The 19,798-nt window shown below is 32.0% G+C and overlaps 2 protein-coding genes across 2 annotated transcripts in view; one reads left to right on the top strand and one right to left on the bottom strand.

Moving 5' to 3' along the window:
• LOC140432302 (uncharacterized) overlaps positions 1 to 19,798 on the top strand; it is an 803,181-nt gene that overhangs the window by 423,464 nt on the left and 359,919 nt on the right. Inside the window, exon 8 of the mRNA XM_072520128.1 lies at positions 10,423 to 10,523. Within this exon, the coding sequence (XP_072376229.1) occupies positions 10,423 to 10,523 (101 nt within the window). The remainder of the gene's footprint in view (positions 1 to 10,422; positions 10,524 to 19,798) is intronic.
• Positions 14,320 to 15,854, bottom strand: LOC140450719 (actin, muscle). The gene has a single exon (XM_072544391.1). It carries the CDS (start codon positions 15,772 to 15,774, stop codon positions 14,644 to 14,646), a length of 1,131 nt encoding a protein of 376 aa, XP_072400492.1. The 5' UTR covers positions 15,775 to 15,854; the 3' UTR covers positions 14,320 to 14,643.

The following is a 19,798-nucleotide window of genomic DNA, read 5'->3' as shown; positions in this document are numbered from 1 at the left end:
TACTGTGATCATGATTCAAAAGCTATGATTTTTTCGGACGAGAATTCTCAAGCTAAAGTTGATTTCACGTAATCGAATAAACTATCGTACAGTAAAGTCGTACCAAGAACGCCACTCAACAATTTATTGGCAATATCATTTTAAAGTTATCTACTTTAAAATTTATCATATATGTCTGAATTGTCAATATAAATGAGTCAGATAAAATTAAATTACTAGAATAATTTTTCACCACGTAACAAAAAACAAAATTGGTTGAATTTATTATTGTTTTGTATTTTGAGAACGATTTTCGAAGTGGAAATCGAAACGTCCAAAATAAACTTATTTAAACTTAAATTGTAGCTTATTATCCAACAAAAATAGTAATTACATTAATATTCTAGAGGAAAATGGCTTCAGAACAGTATTGTGATGTTTTAAAATCAAATATTAATCGATGGTTTTTGAGATTTTCTCTCAAAATACATATCGTCATTTTTAGAATGATTAATTTTTAAGATATCTTTTAAATATATGAAAGGATGATCATAATATTCTATACATTGGATTTAACAGATCTATCTATATTTGCAATGAACATGAACATTGAATAAAAAATTTCTGTGTAATTATCACTCAATGACATTTAGACCAGGGAAATAAGCAAAAAAAGTACTGTGTTTGTGACACTAAATCGGCCACGCAAACGACGGTTGTTTTGACTGGTATGGACCTCTGTAACAAAAACCTACATATTTCCTGCAGTCAATTTTTTGGACTTAATTAGTTATTCACAAATTAATGTCAAAAAACAGTAACTTTTCGCTTTTTTCGTCTATCAGTAAAACGTGAAGCAACTAAAACCAATTTAAGAATAATCAGCTCATAAGCCATATAAAAACCTTTAAAATAGTTGTTTTTAAATGTTTCTATCTCTATTTGTTGCGTAGAAAGTTGCACAATAAGTAAAAAATTTTGGTTTTTTATAAATGGAAATTCCTTCTTTAAAAATGAACTTCTTAGTAAACAGTTTTAATATTACATGGAATGTTGGGTCTTGTAATGACCAAAATGTGATCAAAATTTTAAACTGATAGACGTATCAGTTTAAAAGTTATTTAATTTTCTTTTTCCAAATATTTTTCTTTTTTTTTGTAAAAATATAAGTCAAAAAGTAAAAAAAAATATAAGTCAAGATACTGAAAAAAGAAGATTCGTTTTAATATTATCATTAAAAAATATAAAAAAAAACATATTTAAATATTGCAAAATAATTTTGCAAAACATGTCAATTTTTTGATTATAAACAAATAGAATAACTTTTTAACCATTACCTACAAGAAAATTATTTTTTCATATTTATATAGTTTGCATTTTTTCAAAATAAAAAAAAAAGTTGTCATAGGACAATTTGGGACGAAATTAGTCCCTTTTTTTTAATTGATAGCAGATTTGTTTATAATAATTAAGAGATTTTAAAGGCGTTATTTGAAAAAACTTTCTTTAAAGTTTTATTGTGCAAAATTAGAAAAATATTGCCTTTTAACGGAATCGTTCACAACGCTTCAAAATATGGTCCTCAAAATCGGTTGAAACTCGCGTGAGCCTTGTAGGGGGAGGAGCTTTTAACTGTATCTCTGGTTCTTGTTTATATATTTCCATGTTTCTTTTTTTAATTTATATGTACTCATTGCGTACATTGCGAGTATGTATTACTTAAATAATTTTTTTTAATTAAACCATCTAATTTGTTTAAACATTTTTTTTCAGTTTTTTATTTTTTTTAGTAATATATATTTTTTTAGTAATATATAACATAAATATTTATGATTAATATACACTGCTTTAATAAACTTTTTCCATAGCAACCTTTTTTTATTTATTATTATTTATGTATTTAACAATTTTTAAACAAATTGTAAAAAAATATTTTTTGCTTCAAAATTACTTTTTTTAAATAATTTGTGTTATTCTAAGACGAAGTTTTTCCTGTGTTTTTACGTAAAGTAAATACTTTAAACAAAAAATGGAAATAAGCAATTAAAAATGCTGAAAAAATCCGATTTTAACGTTTTTTGATGCCATTTTTTAATGGACATCAAATTGAAAAAAAAAACAAAAAATATAAATTAAGAGATTAAGTCAAGCAGTTTAAAATGTGCAATTTCATTTTGATTTCATATTGCAAAAGTCAGTTGAAAATATCCACAAATAAATTGATATAGCGTTGCTTTTCGGAATATATAGACTTGACGAACATTTAAATTTTAACGTACGAAACACATTGTTTGTTTCTTACCCAGAAGCTAAATCTTATTTTAATCGAAAGAATATTATGCTGCAATATTACAGTAAAAGGTTACCTAAAGAATATTATGGGAACCTGCTTATTATAAACAAAAGAATAAATTAGTTTCAAATAAAAATTAATTTTTTTATTTGTTGAAAAACTGTTATAAATAAACAACCCAATATAAACGTTGGGCAAACTTTTTACTGTAATGTTGGAGCATCATAATTCTTTCGATAAAAAGAAGATTCAGATTGTGGGTAAAAAATAAACAATTTATTTGGAACGTTAAAGTTTAGACGTTCCTATATATTCCGAAACGCAACGGTATATCAATTTGTGTATTGTTTTTGTTTTTTTTTTAATTCGGTGTTCAACCTATTAACGAAATGGCCTCGTAAAACGGTAAAATCGTTTTTTTGTCATTTTTATTAACTCAAATTATCAAAAAAAGGAATTTTAAAGCAAAAAAACAATTTATTATAATTTGTTTAAAAATTGTTATAAATATTAATAATAATAATAAAGTATATAAATAATAATAAATAAAAAATAGGTCGGAAAAAGTTTAATAAAGAAGAATAAACTAATCATAAATATTTGATGATGTTATATAATCTATATCATTATATAAAAATGTTTTACAATAAAAATTACCTCAAATATTCCTAAACAAAAAAAAATATAAACAGAAAACAAATTAGATAGTTTAATTAAAAATTTAATTATTTAAATATTTAAATACATATTCGTCTTATACAAAAAAATAAGTTAAAAAAGAAACGGCAAAATCCATAAACAGAAACCAGAGATACATTTCACAGCTCCTTCCTTCTCCACTGCTCCCGCGAGTTACAAAGCCGGCCGATTTTGGGGACCACATTTTGAAGCTTTGTGAACGATTCCGTTAAAAGGCAATCTTTTTTTAATTTTGCACAGTTAAAGTTTAAGGTATGCTGTTTCAAACGACGCTATTAAAATCTCTTATTTATTATAAACAAATCTGCTATCAGTTTAAAAAAAAAGAGACTAACTTCGTCCCAAATTGTCGTAGGACAATTTTTTTTCCTTTAAAATTGAAAAAAAATGCAACCTATCTAAATACCTAAGAAAAATTTTCTTGTAGGCAATGGTTCAAAAGTTATTCCAATTGTTTATACGCCTATAATCGACATGTTTTTGCAAAATTATTTTGCAATATTTAAAATTGTTTTTCTGTATCTTTTTAAATCATAGTATTAGAATGAGTCTTCTTCTTTTAAAATCTACCCGTATACTAACTATAACTGCACAATTTTCTACATTATATTCTTGCAAAAAAAATTAATTTGGGATAAACCAATTAAATAACTTTTAAATGTTGATCCTATTTCAGGCACTACAAGACCCAAAATTTCATGTAATATACGTTTATTTTTAAAAAAGATATTAACATTTTTAAAAAACCAAAATTTTTGACTTATTTTGTAACTTTCTAAGCATCAAATAGGGATATAAACATTTAAAAAACAATATTTTGAAGGTTTTTAAATGGCTTATAGATTGATTATTCCCAAATTTGTTTCAATTGCTTCGCTTTTTGCTGAAAGACGAAAAAAGCAAAAATTTACCATTTTTTGAGATTAATTTGTTAATAACTAATTAAGACGGATCAGTATCACGAAAAAAAGCTTATTTTCCTGGGCTAATTTGGCATAATGAAAAATTGTACTAGTGTAACTGATTGAAATATTAAAAAACTGATTGAATTTTTGGTAACTTTTGGTTAAAGTAAAGACGAGTTTACTGTAAGATTGACTTTTTCTTTTCTAACTCTAAATCAACTAATATTTTTTTAAAATAATATTTTGACCTTTTAATCAATTTAATTTAGTTTTGTAAACTCAATTGATTTTTATGTTAAAAGTCTTCCAGTTGCGAGAATTTCGTTTCGAACATGTAGTTTTTCCACACTAAAGACTTCTTTTTTAACATAATTATTGGAAAGCTTCTTTGCGCTATCTTTTTACTACCGGAACGGTTTTTAATGGTAAGTCCTAACGAACCCATTCAAATGCATCAGTTCTTGGACCGTCTCGAACTCAAGTCCATTAAAGAAATAGAGCTTTTAGTGCACCAGTGTAGCAATTTCCTATGAACAGCATCGTTGGCCGTACAAGGTAGTTTAAGAAAATTAGCGGCGATTTGTATACAGTGCTCACGAAGATTATAGAAAGAAAATGTTTTAATAAATTTTTGTTCACACTGAATATGAAAACAAAATTTATTGTTGTTATTAATAATATATCTTTAGGAGTTTGGTAAACATTAAGAAATACTTTAGAAATACTTTCTAAACTAAACATTATTTTTTACTTTAAAGCAGAATAGAAGAGGTTTTTGTTAATATAAAAAAATACACAAAGCTTTATAAAACAGTTAGTAATTCGGTTTAGCTCATAAAATATAAAGATAAAGCTTATTAAAAACTTTATAGCAATTAGCTGAAATAAGTACAACTTCAAATTATTTTTCAAAATAGTTTGAAAGAAATCTAGTCGAACTAACGAAGGCCGTAAAAGCAATTATAAGCTGAATCACTAAGCTGCTTAAGTGGTACAAAATATAAAAAAAGATAAAACAGTTGGAATTGATAATATTCCCTAAGAAGTGTGGGCAACGTTAGGAGGTTGATGGACGACGTGAGTATACCGAAATTTCCTAAAATATATGGAATTATCCAAGACATATCAATAGTAGATGCAATTTTCATTATAAGGCAGCTAATGGAAAAAATAGTTGTAAAGGTGAAGATACTCATAAGGTATTCAATGATGTTGACAACCTCGTAGGGTACTTCAAGAGGTCCTGTGGTTTACACTTAATAACAAATCAGTTTTCGGTGAATATGTGAAGATTGTGAGAGATGATACTATAAAGGCGTTAGTAGTTAGCTTGTAATGTTAGAGTATACATTGGAGATTAAAACATTTCATACAGAATTAGTATTGCGTCAGGGCTCCTTAGTTCTTATTTATTAGTGTTTAACCAAATAACAGGGATAGTTAAAAATCAATAAGGTGCAAACTAGAAGTTTTAAACAAATGATAACAAGATGAAGAAGTCAGGTCATCAGTAGCAAAAGCAAGTAGAACAGCAGGATGTATTACAATACAACATGAAGAAACAAACATTTAAACATATAATACTTTTAAATCTATAATTAGGACTATCATATCTTCACCGCTGAAACGGCCAGAAAGTAAAACAAGAGTATACTTGAAAACAAGTGAAATTCTTAGAAGAGAAATAAGAAAGACCACTGATACATAATTCAAGAAGTAACGGCATTAGTCCTAGACCGGTATCATTCGTAAAACTTACGCACTTAAATTTACAAATTTGATAGCACTGCTGTTATCCGCCCGCGCTTCTTTTAGCTATGCTTGCTCAAGGCAGTACCTGTCGATTCAATACATATCCAATACGGATTTGTCGGTGCTAGAGTAACCATATATTATTTTCTGAAATACTGCATGTAAATTTTACGCATCAATACCAATAGACGCATATTATTCCACCATTTTGACGTATTAATACCAGTAATGGAATAAAATACCAAGGCGTGTTTTATCCGTAAAAGAGCTGGAGGGGGCACTGTTAGAAATAAGTGACAGTAAAACCGAAGATTTTGTTACTAGAGCCGAATTAGAAACGGAAAGCAAGTGTGGAGATAGTGATGGTTTTTCAGAATGGTTGCCACATGATACGGGAAATTTGGAAAAAACAGGATTTGAAAATCGAGAAGCCAGATACTTCAAAAAGTTCGAAACTCATAAGAGCAGAAAAGAAGGAAACTTTCGCAGGGTTCGGGAGTAGTCAAGAGAATAATACAACTTTAAAATAAATAACGTTCGTATTCGGGTAGGTCATATCCATCGGTATAGGTCTTCGGCGCTTGGAATCCCCAGGCTGCTCTGGGCTCCCTTATCCGCTAAAATAAGCAGGGGCTCTACTTCTGATGTGTCAGTGCCGGACAATGCCAGAGGCTTCCTCCTCCTCATTACAAAGATGGCACCGTGGGCCATCCTCCAAGCAGATACAAGTACCGTCTGATTCTACAGTGACCGGTAAACATACTGACTACCAGAGAGCATCTTCTACGGTCTAGAAGGAAAAGTTGGGCTGTAAGACTTTTGGACAGTCCCACTATGTGGAGTCTAGACTGTCTTATACCTCTATAACTGGTCCAGGAGTCCTGGAACCTCCACAGAAGAAGCTTTTTAAGACTACCCTGACCAGTGCTGAAGGGCACTGGTCAGGGTAGTCTTAAAGCAGAAGCAGAATAGATGAGCTCTTTCTTTCCAGAACGTCAGCCCGTTCGTTCCCTCCTACGTCTGTGTGTCCCGGTACTCATACTAAGTAAACCCTATTGATCAGGGTGTAAACGGGCAGGGTTTCTTTAACACCGTCCAAGTGTAGATGAATAAATAATTCGGCTGGATACAAGTAGTTAGGTATAATTACTTCGGATTATTCCTTCGACTTTTGGTATATTTCCATTAAGCGGTGGTTCTTTTTGTTGTGTGTATTTAAATAAAGTACTTCTTACTCAGTAGAAATGTATTTTAATTATAAACAGTATACCTTTTAATTGTTTGATAAATAATACAATTACTATTTATTTGCTCTCTGCTTGTATAAGAAAAATATAACTTACAATAGTTAATCCGTGATCTGATGATTCACCGGGTAGCTGCTTTGTCGGCAGTTGTAACGTACAAGCGGTGTGTCTGCCTTAATCGGCAGTTGAAGCGCAAGAGAAAGAATTCTCTGTGCAATCTTTTGCAGAGTCAAATTTTGGACCGCGCGATGTTGCAAACGAGGGGTAAGACGTGAAAGCGCTGTTGCCAGTTTGGATTAAGTCCAAACAGAGTGCAATATCAGCAAGTGCTATCTTGCACTCAAGAACCAGTCTAGAACTGACTTTGGGCACTTCTGAAGCCCTTAGCGATGTTTGACCATCAGAGCAGATAGCGATGGTCCTGCCTTATCAAGCCCTATTATCAAGCCTATTATCTTTTGAGCACATACCAGGATCGTAAATATTTTGGCCTTAACAACTGACGCCTGGAAGCCGAAAGCATGATTAGATTTAAATCCGATTCCGGTAACATATACTCCAGCAGTAAACCAAGTGAGCCCGCTTCGACGGATCAGAGCAGGCTTTTGTTTCATTGACTTATCCCGGTCAGGAAATTAAACCAAGAAGGAAAATTAGAACTCAAATTGGAGGACTATGCTGTCCTGTACCATAGAGAGTACAGGTTAATAATCGAGGACCTGTCTCCTAGTGTCCCAATGGCCCATCCACTTATTCATTCCCAACGACTATTTAGGGCATTTCAGATGATAGGCTGCCACCGTGGCTTCATATTCTACAATAAGATGTAAAGGGAGCAAATCCAGTAAAGCCTCAGAGTTGCTTTGAGTGGTCCTCATTGCTCCTAAAATGCCAAAGCATGCCAACCGATGGAGGCGAATCAACTGGACCTTTGCTAAAGTCACTCTAGCTTGGTGCCACCAAACAATGGTCGCATACGTCAGTGTAAATGATTTATCATGGATTGGAACATTAAATGAAGAATTTTTGGCTGCAGGTTCCACTTGGATCCGAAAGCTCTACTATATGCCCAGAAAGCTACAGCGGCCTTCTTTACCTTGTCGTCGAGATGTTTCTTCAATCAAAGTTCAGAATCCAGGATAACTCCTAGGTGACTGACTAACTTTTAAACTTGTAAAGCTTTACTATAAAAAGTAAGTTCTCTGGTATGCTACGTAAATATATTTTGAGTTACCAATAATGTTAGTATTTTTTGTTTCTTTAATAAATGTTTTTTTGCCATGACCGATTGTGTTTTATTGGTTTAGGTCGACATTTAGGTACTCAAAGCATATAAATATAGTCATAAATAGTATTTTATCTATTGATACCAATATGATTATATATTATATTGATATTATATATCAATACCGGTTTAGGGTAAAAATTGCGTGTTTTTATTTACTTTTAAGGTATTTTACAATTTGTATCGCAATAAAAACAGTAAGTAAAATTGTTTCTCTTTACACTATCAGAGAGATGTAAGGTCCAGTAGCCAAAACATCAGAATATAAATATTGTCTTGTTTAGATTGTTTGGTATTAGCGATTGTTCTAGAGAAGAGAGAACAGAACTAAAGTAGGTATTAAAGTTGTTTCGTTAATGGATTGGCCATAAGGACAATAAATTGCAGATAAGGTAAGGTTGCCAAGCCAGTCTTCAATGACCATGCTAGTTAATTGTAATTACTTTTCACTAAACGTATTTAACTCATGATGTTTTATATTTGATTTGATAATGATAGGTAAGCCTGTGTGCTTTGTCATTTGGATGTTTTGTGTAGTGAACAACGTATTTTGGAATTTTGATATAAGTTTTGCCTGTTAGAAAAATATTAAATTATAATATTCCAATAGAATAGAAACGAGTTTTAAACGAAAAATGGCAATACATCTAAATAAAAGTAGAAAAATAAAAAGAAAGATGAGCAAAAAAGAGACAGAGACTGAAAAAAAGGAACGCACTAATGCAGCGCGTACTGGATAAAAACTTTACTTACTTACTTAATCAGTAGACCCATTTGTACCTTTCGGTGTTGGGCCGTTTAAAATCTTCTTCTTCTTTAGATGCAAATCCACTAATGGATGTTAGCGATCACATTTTCCATTAATTCTCTATTTCTTGCAATATGTATCAGAGATTGTATGTCCCTGTCCATTGCCTTATGTTTCGTTTGAAAAGTTTTCATTTGCCGTTTAAAATACAATTCATTAAATTACAATATTTGACAGTCTTCTGAGGTGTCCTAGCTCTTAACGAACTTTCTCCATTCCTTCCTATTGGATGCCATCTGTGTTGCTTCCTGCCAAGTCTTACCCTTACTCTGCAGTATCTGCGAGATGTCACTATTCCATTCTTTAATGGGTCTTCCTCTTCTGTTCTTCCCTATTGGTTTGGCGTCCCGCACTCTTTTTACTTGTCTATTATTGTCCATCCGGGTTAGATGTCCGAACCATGCTAATTTTTTCTCCTTGATTGAGTCGAGTATCGGTTTGATTTTGAGTCTTTCTCTTATTTCTTTATTTCTTATTATATCAGTTCTTTTTACTCCTATCGTTCTTCTGAGGTATTTTATCTCTGCTGCCTGAATTCTGCTCTGATGTCTTTTGTTTAATATCCAATTTTCTGCTAGATTTGTCACTGTAGGTCTATATATTGTTTTGTATATTGTCATCTTGGTCTTTGTTGATATTTCTTTGTTATTAAGGAATTCTCTATTTAGTGCTTGGAATAGTTTTCCTGTGTTTTCCATTCTGTTGTTAAGATCGTTCTCGATGTCTCCTTTGTTGTTGATTATGATTACTGTTCCTAAGTATTTGTATGAATTTGTCTGTATTATTTTTTGTTGGTCTATCATTCTATATCTGTTATGTATATGTTATATCTTATGTTGGTCTATATCTGGATAAAAACAAGTTGCTATATTACACCTAACAAAAATGTAAAGAGTGTAATATTCAACAAAATATACTTCATCATATAGACGAAAGTTGTTCTGAAATAAAAAAAAAAACTGACAACCGATGACAGAATAGTTTCACTACTAATGTAAGAAACGCTGGTGGAAGAAAATGTCAAGTTGGTCTGCCTTAAGGATATAGGAAATAACCAAGCCCAGCAATAGTTTTAGTAGTATTATTAATTACAAATAATTCTTATTTTATTAGATTTGAACCATTAACATCCACAACTGACCCTATTTCTAAACCAGTTGTAAAATTGCATCACCTCCTAGATATTAAAGTAATTAAGTGTTTTGTTATTAAGAGTTGTCCATTATGTAAAATATTTGAGCAATTTCTAATGACTAAAGCCATTCTATTTATCGTTCATCTAACTAAACGCTTTAAGCCCACAAGGAGTATATTTTCATTGACAATAAATAAATTAAAATAAATTGTATTTTATAAATTTAAATGTTTTGTGTAGAAACAGATATTATGTATTATCACTTAAAATTAAATATTATGTAAAAATAATACCTCTAATCATATTCTTTTTATTTCAGTCCCGGCTATCGAGACCACAACGCCTACTGGATAGGGGCCTCCGACAAAACAAACGAAGGAGACTTCAAATGGTCCGATGGATATCCATTCTCTTATACCAGTAAGTTATCATTCAATGAGCTTTTCGTGTTTTTCGGGCCGTTACACTTAAAAGACTCACTTTGTGTTAGGATTGAGGTTGGAAGAAGACAGATATTTTTAGAGCCAGATCGCTGGCTGCTCCGATTTTATTGGCATCCAGATAAGGCGATTAGGGCTGAAGACATTTTCAATTTAAGGGGTGAGATTTATAACTTGCATGCCAGAGGTTTTATTATACGGAACAGCGGTAAAAGTTAACGAAACTCTGAAAAATGGTGTTTGGACTTTGACGTATTAAAGCGTATATGATTAAGTATTTTACATATTAATATGAACAAAATATCCCTAAGATTATTACGTCTTGCCCTACTGGTGATTAAATTTACGGCATATAAAGAGTATTAATTTATTTATCTTTTAAGTCATGGGTCTTTAAAGTCACTACCCTAAATCATATATTAAAATTTGAAAATTATTATATTCTATTTTTGCAAAATTCTATTCATGTATATTTTCTCCTCTATAATTATTTCTTTATTATCATTTTTATAAACTCCATTCGCTTAGCTCGGGCATATTTTGACAGATTCATTGTCGGAAACCTAGAATACAACAATTCCTACTTCTCAGTATTAATAGCTCAAGTATCCTACTATTGCAGACTTCTTTCTTTAAAAAAAGAAGAATTATTCTAAATAGTGGAAGTGTATATAAAACCCATCAAATTTTGGGTAGTATACATTTAAAAAATATATTTTAGTTGTTATAATTTAACATAACTATTTATTATATGGTGCGGATAAATAAATATTGATTGTCGGTAAGTTCTACTTTATTTACTATTTAGTTTGTTTACTATTAATATTGGCTATGAGTACGTGTGCTTGGTTGTATAGTAATTTCTAGCCACTTTTAGTCTGTCAAAAAGTAACTAACTTCGCAAAAAAATAATTACTAAATTCACTAGATAGTTCGGACTGGGAATAGCGAACCGAGTATATTTTAGTTTACTCTGAGCATTATTCTTCCAGTCTTATGCCATTCTAATTCTTAAATGTTCTTAGTTTGTGCTATGTTAATTTTTATTGTTAGTTTATCTTTGTGACTATATCCATTCCTTTCTGTACTGGTTTTACCTAATTTTAATACATTATGATATAATATAATATGATATAATATAATATAATATAATATAATATAATATAATATAATATAATATAATATAATATAATATAATATAATATAATATAATATAATATAATATAATATAATATAATATAATATAATATAATATAATATAATATAATATAATATAATATAATATAATATATTATATTATATTATAATATAATATAATATATTATATTATATTATATTATATAATATTATAGTTCTAGATGTTCTATTCTTTATAGTTCTAGAAAAAATTGTAAGGGTTAGTGGAATAAATAGGTCCGGAACTATTTTATACAAGGAGCACCAATGCTTAGCATACGCTGATGATGTGGTTCTCATTGCAATATTTGGAAAATAACTATCAAATATAGCCAAAAGGCTGATTCAGGAAAGCTCCAAAATGGAACTGAAAGTTTATATTGATAAATTGAAGTACATGGAGATCTCTAGCAAAAAAAGAATAAAAACCAGGAGATTCTTTAAATTGGAGGTGGAGGATGAATCAGCTGTAGAATTCAAGAAGGTGGATGAATATATGTACTTAGGTACGCTTATTGAGGACTCAAGACGACGTATATCTTGGCTGCGCCATTTAAGAGACTGGTTCCAGTGCACATCTAACCATTTAATTAGAGCAACAGCTTCAAAGGTACGAATAGCAATGATGATTGAAAAAACTCCGTAGCGGAGAGGGCACTTGAAGAAGAAAACTCTTATTGATCAGACATGTAAAAAAGAAACTGAAATCAACCTGAAACTGACCAAGAGCAACAGGTGTGCTGGAGCCATGAGCAAAATAATTAAGGCCAAAGATATATCTCATAATACAAAAATAAGAGTACACAAAACTATAATTAGACCCACAATGCTATACGCTGCCGAGACATGGACTGTGAATAACAAAACCATACAGAGCACATTGGAAGCATGGAAAAGAAGGATACTTCGCAGAATGTTTGGTGGAAAAGTAGTAGAGAGAGAATGGAGAAGATGAACTAATGCAGAAGTGTACCATTTGTATGATAACCCTACAATAACGTAGTGTAGTGGTGAAAAAACGTAGACTAGAATGGCTCGGTCATCTAGAAAGAATGCAAGGTAATAGACTAGTCAAGAATATTGCTTGGAGAGTACCTGAGGCAAATAAAAGAGAGGAAGACCAAGAAAGAAATGGAGAGAGGTAGTGATAGAAGATGTCAGAGAGATGGGAATCAGAGAATGGAAGCTGATAGCTAAGAAGAGAAAATGATGGAAATTATCCATCCAGCAATGTGCCTAAAAGGCCTGTTAACGCTGTACATACATACATATACTACCATGCTTAAACTTATATATACTAGCGAGCTAGATGTCATCTATTTATCCCTCACCCATATTAACTCCAGTAATATACCAATGATCTTATAAATACCAATTTCCTCAGTAGAATGCCCAAGATCCTCCTACACATTTCTTGAGTCCTTGTCAGAACATGGTGACACTTGTAAATATTGTTAGCTTGCTGTCTCCATTGGCTGCGATGTTAGGCCATATGGACGGCTTCATGTAAGGACGTTCCAACCAGAGTCTTCATTTGGTCTGCCCATCGTGTTGGAGATCTTTCTTTTGGTCTTCGACCTTCTATATTATTATTTTAATATCTGGTCAAATGTATTTTTCCAAATAAATTTACGAGTATTTTCTACAAGTAGTTAAAACGGCCAAGGGATGTTTATCAGATTATAAAACTCCTTGGTTGTCAAAAATTATTTCATTAATACCATTTATTGGAAACTGATCTAAAATTAAAACATCACTGAGTTCCTTTACTTATGTACATAATGTATGATAGAAGAAGAATAAAGTAGATATAACACTTTTAATAATATTTATAAAAGAAAAAATATAAAGTATTAAATTTGTGTTATAGTAAACTTCTTTATACGTCTATAGATAACCAAAAAATTTTTTAAAAATTAATTAATTTTATAGAAGATATTAATTCATGTTTAGTGATTAACTGTCTTCCAAATTTTTTATACTATTAGGTGTTATTAAACGTTATAAAATAGATTTATTAAAAAAGTTTGAATGAATCTCATTCTGGAAAAGATACATTATAGGATTAATATCTTACTAGAAACAAAAAAATCTCATAAGGTATGCGTGTAGTGCAGAAAAGTTCAAACCAAACATCCCAAGCATTCCCAAGCGACCCGAACTATTTTAACCATTCGGCGAGAGATAGACAAAGACGACGATGTTATTAAAGGAAACAGATGTGTGAACGGGCTAACATCCTTAAACAGTGACCATATAAGTTGTTGAAATCTATTTTTAGCACTCTCTAGTTGAAGTTCAACTCACTAAAATATTAGAATAACCGAGGTCTTAAAAAAAGATCGCCAGCTATTTCCAGCTTTCGGTTAAAAATATCATACTGACGTGTTGATCTTTAGTTACCTCTAGTTTGTATAACTCATATGGACATATTAAGTCATAGAGGAGAGTTGTTTCAGAGAGGGTTAAAAATAGATCAACATGTACTGATTAGGAGATGTAGGGTTGTGTGCTGTGTATATTATTTTTTTATATTTAGATCTGAAAGATAGAATGTTTTTGTGTTGTAGGATTTTGTCGGGATGATAGAAAAGAGTGTATTAAAATAAAATTTGAATTTTATTGTATATTGTATATAAACTATGCCAAAATTTTATTAAAAAAATTAACATAACATCATATTCTCGTTCTTAATCGAAATAATAGGCAGGTTTAGTACTAGATAGGATTTATTTACCTGCCCAGTTACAAAATAGTTATAGTAAGTAAATATAACAAATAATAAATAATTATAAGGTGTTATAAGATCTTAAAAGTCTGTCTGGCAGTTACAACCACGGTCGCATATTTAAGAACTGCAAAGATGTAAACACAGTACAAACAACATGAAAAATAGCTTATTAGGTATGAATTGATTAAATAGCTTAGAAGCACTTGCGGTGGACAATTCCAGGGCCGGATTCGTCGTATTCTTGTTTGGAGATCCACATCTGTTGGAAGGTGGAAAGGGAGGCCAAGATGGATCCACCGATCCAGACGGAGTATTTCCTTTCTGGGGGAGCGATGATCTTGATCTTGATGGTGGATGGAGCAAGGGCGGTGATTTCCTTTTGCATTCTGTCGGCAATACCTGGGTACATGGTGGTACCTCCAGAGAGAACAGTGTTGGCGTACAAGTCCTTACGGATATCAACGTCGCACTTCATGATGGAGTTGTATACGGTTTCGTGGATACCGCAAGATTCCATACCCAAGAAGGAAGGTTGGAAGAGGGCTTCAGGGCAACGGAATCTTTCGTTACCAATGGTGATGACTTGTCCATCAGGCAATTCGTAGCTCTTTTCGAGGGAGGTGGAAGCAGCAGCGGTGGCCATTTCCTGTTCGAAGTCGAGGGCGACATAGCAGAGTTTTTCTTTGATGTCACGGACAATTTCCCTTTCAGCGGTGGTGGTGAATGAGTAACCTCTTTCAGTAAGAATCTTCATGAGGTAGTCGGTCAAGTCACGACCGGCCAAGTCCAAACGGAGGATGGCGTGGGGAAGAGCATAACCTTCGTAGATTGGTACGGTGTGGGTGACACCATCTCCAGAGTCCAATACAATACCGGTGGTACGACCAGAAGCGTACAAGGAGAGTACGGCTTGGATGGCTACATACATGGCGGGTGTGTTGAAGGTTTCAAACATGATTTGGGTCATCTTTTCTCTGTTGGCTTTGGGGTTGAGTGGAGCTTCAGTGAGGAGGACAGGGTGTTCTTCTGGAGCTACACGGAGTTCATTGTAGAAAGTGTGATGCCAGATTTTTTCCATGTCATCCCAGTTGGTGATGATACCGTGTTCAATGGGGTATTTCAAAGTGAGGATACCTCTTTTGCTTTGGGCTTCATCTCCTACGTATGAGTCTTTTTGTCCCATACCAACCATGACACCTTGATGCCTTGGGCGACCGACGATTGAGGGGAAGACGGCACGGGGTGCGTCATCTCCGGCGAATCCAGCTTTGCACATACCGGATCCATTGTCAACGACAAGAGCCGCAACATCGTCGTCACACATGTTGTCTTTTGTGGTTGATCACTGCTCACTAGACAGAAAAACACAGCTAATAAGCTTGAATGCGACTGAATGTTAGAATCGCAGAGACGTGGTTTTATAGCTGCCGCGGACAGTGGCGCAGAAGCGTTACTCAAATTTTCGCTTACCAAATCTCGACATTACTTCTATAGATACAAAATTTGATATACAGGGTTACTTAAAATATACTTACGTATTATTCTTAGATATTTTATTAAAAATATCACTTAGAAATATTGTAAAATATACCAAAAAAAAACAGATTTACTTAAAACGATCTCTTACAGAATTATAAACAAATTTTAATTATTTTAAATAATTCTTGTAATATTAAGTGACATATTTTTTCTTTTCGCATCATTTTAATTGACCTTTTTTAAAAATAATTAAAACGTTAGTTTAAGTTAATGTTTCTGCTTCCAAGTTCTTTCTCTTTGCAAACTTTTTTAAAATGCAGCAGTAGTACAACAATATAAGATAACTAATTAAGTATATTTTATGTGAAAATGAAAAGTATTTATTTAAATAATGCTTAAATTAAAAGAACAAAACGATTAGTAGTAAACTGTAGTAGTGAATATCTGGATAAAATAATATGGAAAATTAACTATTGGTGTTACTGACTATATCACTAGTTATGTACACAGATAAAATAAGACTGTCATGCTTTCATTACCTTTCTGACAGTGATTCCTAAAGATGATTTCATGTAATCTCCCATAAGGCTCTTCAATGATTTGTTTTCAATTTATTCTATGGAAACAGTTTTTAAGACCTAAACAGAAACATAAAGTAGAGTATTTTTAATTGTATCTCTGACTATTCGTAAAAAAATTCATTACGAATTTGGATAGTTGCTGATAACAATATCAGTATTTTTTAAGTGTTTAAGTATAATGGTTCGAAAAATTTTATTGCAAGGTTTGCTTTGGTTAGCTTTAGTCAACTTCAATTATTTTCTTTTCATAGTGATATGGACCGTATGGTTACTGTTTTGGTCTTCAGATAATCTTGTAGATACGAGATGGCAAATAACTGCTGCGTTATCATTTAAAACCGATAGTAAATGTTATTTTTGACTTAATACTTATAAAATAATAAAGACACTTAGAATCCACTATTCTTTCTGACCCTAAACACTATTTCACAACCAATAGTGCTATATGTGGTTCAAATGATTAAGTAGTATGTTTTAGTTTTTAACCTTCTTACTGTAACTACCGATCAGTCCAACCCTTTCCGTTGGCTCGTCTACTTCTTCTGTAAACGATCTTCGTGGTCTTTTTTACATATCAGATTCCATTCTGTAATTTTGTTTAATCATTGTCCTGCGTCGGCTCTTCCAATATATCCCCATAAACACAAACTCACACACTCCTATAACAGCCAACTACCAACAAAGTAAATAATTCCAGTTCCAAGGAAAATAAAATTCCCGGCGTAAGATGTTCCCATGTCCTAACATTAAAGAGATCTTCTTACGTGGGAACGGTACCTTCCTGAACCCTCAAACTTCCTCCATTACTCTTAAAATACAGACGTAACCTTAGGAAGAGTGTACATGCCTTTGATCTTAGATGCCCTGTGAAGTTGGGCATCCGAGAGGCCTTTCTGCGGTGATACTGCTTTAGTAGAAGTCGTGGAATGCGGCATTCTCGCTAGATTACCTTTATTTTTGTCTTTAGAATTGCCTTTTCTCCAAATGTGTGGCCGTCTAGCGAGCCAGTGCCCTTGGTTTTTGGCCTTGGCAAGCTTGTTATTTTATTTTAGGTAATTAATGTTTATCCCATTGGTTGCTTAATATCTGTGTTATGTATTCTGTCCTACTTTATCACTGTTCTAATTTTCGTAAAAATTTAATTTTTGCGGTTTTTGTTCTTTTTTCTTTCTTGTAATGCTTTTATAACCTTCTTTTGATTCATTGTCTCTGAATATATATATATATATATATATATATATATATATATATATATATATATATATATATATATATATATATATTCTTCTTCTTTGCGTGTATGTAATGTGACTCCAGTAAGCTGTCGTTCCATCGATTTCGTGGTCTTCCCACAGATCATCTTCCTATTGGGAAACGGTCTCTCTCCGTCTTTACTACTCTATGTGAGGTCATTTGGCTTACATGATGGTTTCATTCAACTCATTTTTCGTGAGTATTTCTTACCCAGTCCTTGATGTTCTCCACCTTGCATCTCCGTCATATATCTGTACTTTTAGCTCTGTCACATAGTGTCTTACCATCGATTTTGCTAATGGTTTTCATTTCTGTTGGTTTTAGCATTATTTTTGTCTTCTCTGCGTTAGATTCTGTTTCTGTTGCGTATGTCATTATTCATCCAATGACTGTTTTGTAAATTTGCCTTTCATGTCTTTTTTGATATATTTATTTCTCCATATTGTTTCATTCAGGTAACGTGCGTCTCTGTTTGCTCTATTCACTTGATTTTTCACTTCTGTCTTCAGCTGTCCGTAGTTAGATAGTATGATACCTAGATATTCAAACTCCATCACTTGTTCTATTATCTGATCTTCTAGCTCTAATTTACATCTTAGTAGGTGTGCTGTTATAACCACGCATTTTGTCTTTTTTGGGGAAATTAACAGGTTAAATTTTCTGGCGATTATATTAAATTGGGGCAGCATAACTTGCAAATCATTTTCACTTTAAAAAATTTGGTATCCTTTTTTGTCTTACTTATTTTTATGTCATCCATGATGAGGTTAAACAATAGGGAACTCGGGAATTGCCATATCTTATTCTATTGCCAGATTCCATTGGGCCAGTTAGGTCTTCTTCTACTTTTACTATAATATGTTATTACGATAGGTATTTTAGATCGTTTTGATTACTCCTAACAATATCTCTCTTGCGTACGGTAAGTGGATAACTTCCTTTATATATATATATATTATTGTTTTATAGTATCAGCAATCGGTCTGTAGGAAATAAAACTCTATTTGTTTTATGTCTCAATATTTCGTCACGTTTTTGTGACTTCTTCAGAAGAAAACTGTAAAGTATTAGAATAATTATTGGATGTTAACAAAGCGAATGCTTTAATACTTACAACTAAAATAGTAAAATTCTAATATGTCTAAATTACATTTGTTTGATTTAATAATTTAATAATTTAATTTCTTTGATATTTTGAGATGGAAAGATGCAGTTAATATTAGAGGAATGAAAAAGAATCAGGAAGATGTTAAATTGATCTAAAAAATGTAATTGATGGTGCGTAGTCAGTTATTGTAATACTGATATTAAGAAATGAAATAAAATTGTAGGTAGATTTACTAAAATATTAAGTGAGTATTATTCTTAAAGGTTAAGATCTTCTTCTTCTTCTTCTTCGCGCGACTAGGATTACTCCTGTTTGCCTGCCTCTTATTTTGTTTTACTCGTTGTTGACTGTAGATTATCTTTCCACCTTTTTGGCGGCCTTCCAGCGGGTCTTCTGCTATACGGCTTGCTGTTTTTACAGATGTTCGCTAATCTATCTGGTCCCATTCGGTTTACATGTTCGTTCCAGTTAGGTTAAGATCTATCATATCATATATTATTTAGAATGTTTCAGTACATATTACTCAAGTGGTTGATGTCAGTCTTATAATTGATTACAATCAGGAGTTTTGTTTTAAGTAAAAGTCGATTCTTATAATTATCAACTTGTTCTAAGATTTTTACATTATTAACATCAAATGTATGGCTTCTTTTCAAGTAATGGACCACTAAGGCACAAGAGTTTTTTCTTGTTATAGTCACGTGTTGAGTGACACGTTGTTTAAGCCTGTTGACTTTGACCAATATAACAACTTTGACATTGACTGCAATTATGTTACTCATTAGTGAATTTGGAGTTTTGGCCTTTATTTTTGAGAATAACCTTGAATTTAGAAGTATATTGTACTTAATTAATATAATATTCGGAAATGTTTTGAAAAGTGGGACAATTTGGTCTGTTAAATTTGGTAAGTAAGGTATGTTTTT

This window comes from Diabrotica undecimpunctata, chromosome 1 (genome assembly GCF_040954645.1).
Source record: "Diabrotica undecimpunctata isolate CICGRU chromosome 1, icDiaUnde3, whole genome shotgun sequence".
Taxonomy (NCBI): domain Eukaryota; kingdom Metazoa; phylum Arthropoda; class Insecta; order Coleoptera; family Chrysomelidae; genus Diabrotica; species Diabrotica undecimpunctata.
The sequence above is the reverse complement of the archived record's forward strand: the minus strand, read 5'-3'. Positions and strand labels throughout refer to the sequence as shown.